The sequence below is a fragment of the Mastomys coucha genome, unplaced genomic scaffold, assembly GCF_008632895.1.
Source record: "Mastomys coucha isolate ucsf_1 unplaced genomic scaffold, UCSF_Mcou_1 pScaffold1, whole genome shotgun sequence".
In the NCBI taxonomy this organism is placed as follows: domain Eukaryota; kingdom Metazoa; phylum Chordata; class Mammalia; order Rodentia; family Muridae; genus Mastomys; species Mastomys coucha.
Window position 1 is genome coordinate 57145103 of NW_022196891.1, and position 2635 is coordinate 57147737.

The 2635-nt window shown below is 46.9% G+C and overlaps 1 protein-coding gene across 9 annotated transcripts in view; it reads left to right on the forward strand.

Annotated features, from left to right (window-relative positions):
• Window positions 1-2635, forward strand: part of Tnr (tenascin R) — a 409328-nt gene that overhangs the window by 343453 nt on the left and 63240 nt on the right. For all 9 annotated transcript variants that reach the window (XM_031386534.1, XM_031386561.1, XM_031386553.1 and 6 more), the window contains one exon: window positions 1-84. This exon is cut by the window's left edge and continues 186 nt beyond it. In XM_031386534.1, the coding sequence (XP_031242394.1) occupies window positions 1-84 (84 nt within the window). The remainder of the gene's footprint in view (window positions 85-2635) is intronic.

Below are 2635 nucleotides of genomic sequence, written 5' to 3' on the forward strand. Positions count from 1 at the left end.
GACCTGGCTCCCGCTACGAGGTGTCCATCAGCGCAGTCCGGGGGACCAATGAAAGTGATGCCTCAAGCACCCAATTTACAACAGGTGAGACTGGGGTGGGGAAAAGGACCTGGAGTGGGGAAAAGGACCGGGGCTGGAAGACAGCAGGATGATGTTATTGCAGCCAGAGAACATTAAAAAAAAAAAAAAAAAAAAAAAAGGAGATGATGCATGTTGGGCAACCCTGTTAGCACAGGCTACAAGAATAAAGAGGTTTGGGGCTCCTGCTGGTATTGCTATACCAGCATTAAGGAAAAAAAAGAAGAGTACCACCAAGTAGGGAGAGCTGGGTTCTCATCCTAACTCTACCACCCCAGATCTGTGACTTAATGTAAATTCATTCCTTCCATGAGTCTCGGATTTCTCATTTCTGAAGTTCTAAGTTTGTCCAGAAGACATTGTTGGCCTAAGTGGCAAATCCCTAAGAGTACAGAGAAGGTATCTATTTCTTGAGACATTTTATTGCCATTTATAGGAAGCTGTAGAAATTCTCTATGCCTAAAGTGGTTTCATTACAACGAACACTCTTCAGCCCGGGCAAAGCTCAACCTGCATGGTCATCAGCAAACCTTCCAACTGAGATCCTTGAGGCAATCTGCCATTTGCAACCTCTAGCAATGAGGCTGATTGGTAGAAGATAAGCCATAGGCACAGCCGTGAATAATAGGAAGATGAGTTAAACCCATTATAATTCTCTTTACCCTTCAAATCATGCCCCCAAGAAAGCTTCGTAAAGAGCTTCCTTGAAGAGCTTTATCAGAAATCGGAAAAGCCAGGCCTCAGGGTGACTAACTTTCTCATTCAGAGCTCAGAAGCCTGACAGCCAGTGGCTAAGAATGATAGACCTCACTCAAGGAAGCAAGGTCCTGTGTTCAGGTTAGAGACTGAGTTCCTATGAAGCTAGAATGTTGGCCTTGTCCTCTCTTCCTTGGAGAGGTTATATGTCAAAGAATATTTTTTGCCAGTTCCAAGTTGCTCCAAGGATCAAAGAAAACTGATTCCATCTAGAAGATCTAGGAACCATTGTCTGCCGAAAAAATACTAACCTACGGCTGACCTTGCATTGCAGTAGTCTGAGAGTCTGCCACAAGATGGAGTGAGTCAAAAACTCCAAGAATATGTAATAACCAGCTCACCTTCTCTATCTAGATTTTGCACCTGCAAAATCGGAGCTCCATTGTAGCAGATGGCTTAGTGTTAACAGTTGGACAGACTTGCAAACTGAATGGCTGGGGAGGACGTGGACTAGTCTGTCCACGTGAAAGTCCTGGCATACCACTGAGGTTGGGACTCAGGAAAAGGCTGAGATTGGACCCCTACAGCAGCAGTCCCGTGAGAGAGAGTGCCCAGCCTTTGCTGCACAACTCACCACTTAAGGAAGCCCATCTTTCCCAGTAAAAGAGAGCAGCCAAGAGTCCTATGATGAGCTCCTGCCACAGACGCAAACAAGTATGGGCACCGGTGAACTTTCCCCCTAAAAACAAGTGTGGACTCTGACAAGCTTCAGGAGGCAGGGAGTCTGCCTTCTTGAAATCCCTGGTACCAGACTCCACTGCCTTGCCTGGAGTGTAGCCAATGGACTGTTTCAGCAAACACATCTTGAGATCCCCCAAAGACTGAGTGTGCTTCTTAGAGAAAGCAGTCAAATTTTTCTCATTTCTCCTCCTTTCTCTCTCAGTTAGGCAAAAATGTTCACTTAATAGCATGAGGAAGGATGGTCCTGTAAGATCCATTCTTGGTCATGGTCAACCTCCAGTGTGTATGTGTGTATGTGCATGTGTGTGTGTGGTGTGTGCATGTGTACATGCACGCTGGTATCTGCTGTGGGCCACATGTTCTGCATTCTTCTCTTAATTTCAAGATAGCTTGTATTTGAAAGTGGCTCCTTTGTGCTCTGCTCTGATAGCAAGTTTGAAGAGGCAAGAAAAGAGAAGGGGGGCTCTCAAGCAGCACGGGCAAAAGCGAATTCTTGATGTTCAGGTCTGCAAGATGGAGCCGCGCTGGCTGGTAGCCCAGGAAAATTCCAATCAAGACAATTCCATCCCACCTCCTTCGAGGGAGCTCCCCCTGAGTCTCTGTTCATTGTGGCAGGATTCTCACTTTCAGGTTGCCTAGTGGATTGGCAGCTGTTAGGTAGCTGCTTTTCCATACAGCCTTCAGCCTGTGCCTCAGACCCATGCCTGCTCCTTTAGTCTCCCTTAGGAGAGAGGGAAGTAGGAGCGGGGTAGAGACAAATAGCTTTGCAGACAGATTCTCCAAGTCCAGAGTTGGCAGATGCCAGTGGAATGATGAAAGGTTGTGCAGACCCTCACGGGTAGGGCCCTCAGTCATTTCAGAATTCCGCTTAAATTCAAATTAAGCAAAGTGTTTTTCCAGGTGATGGCATCGACACTAGGAGAGCACTAATTGCACAGGCAATTAAAACTGAGATTTGCTTCCTGCATGGTGAGTAGGATCTTAGCCTGAGTCTTAGAGCTGCTCTGCAAAGAACCCTGTGCAAGCAGCAAAGGCCAGTAATGAGAAGGAAGCTGTCGGCCGCCTTACCCGTCCAGTGGAAATAAGGAGGCAAACACCGAGCCCTTCTCCATGCAGTTTA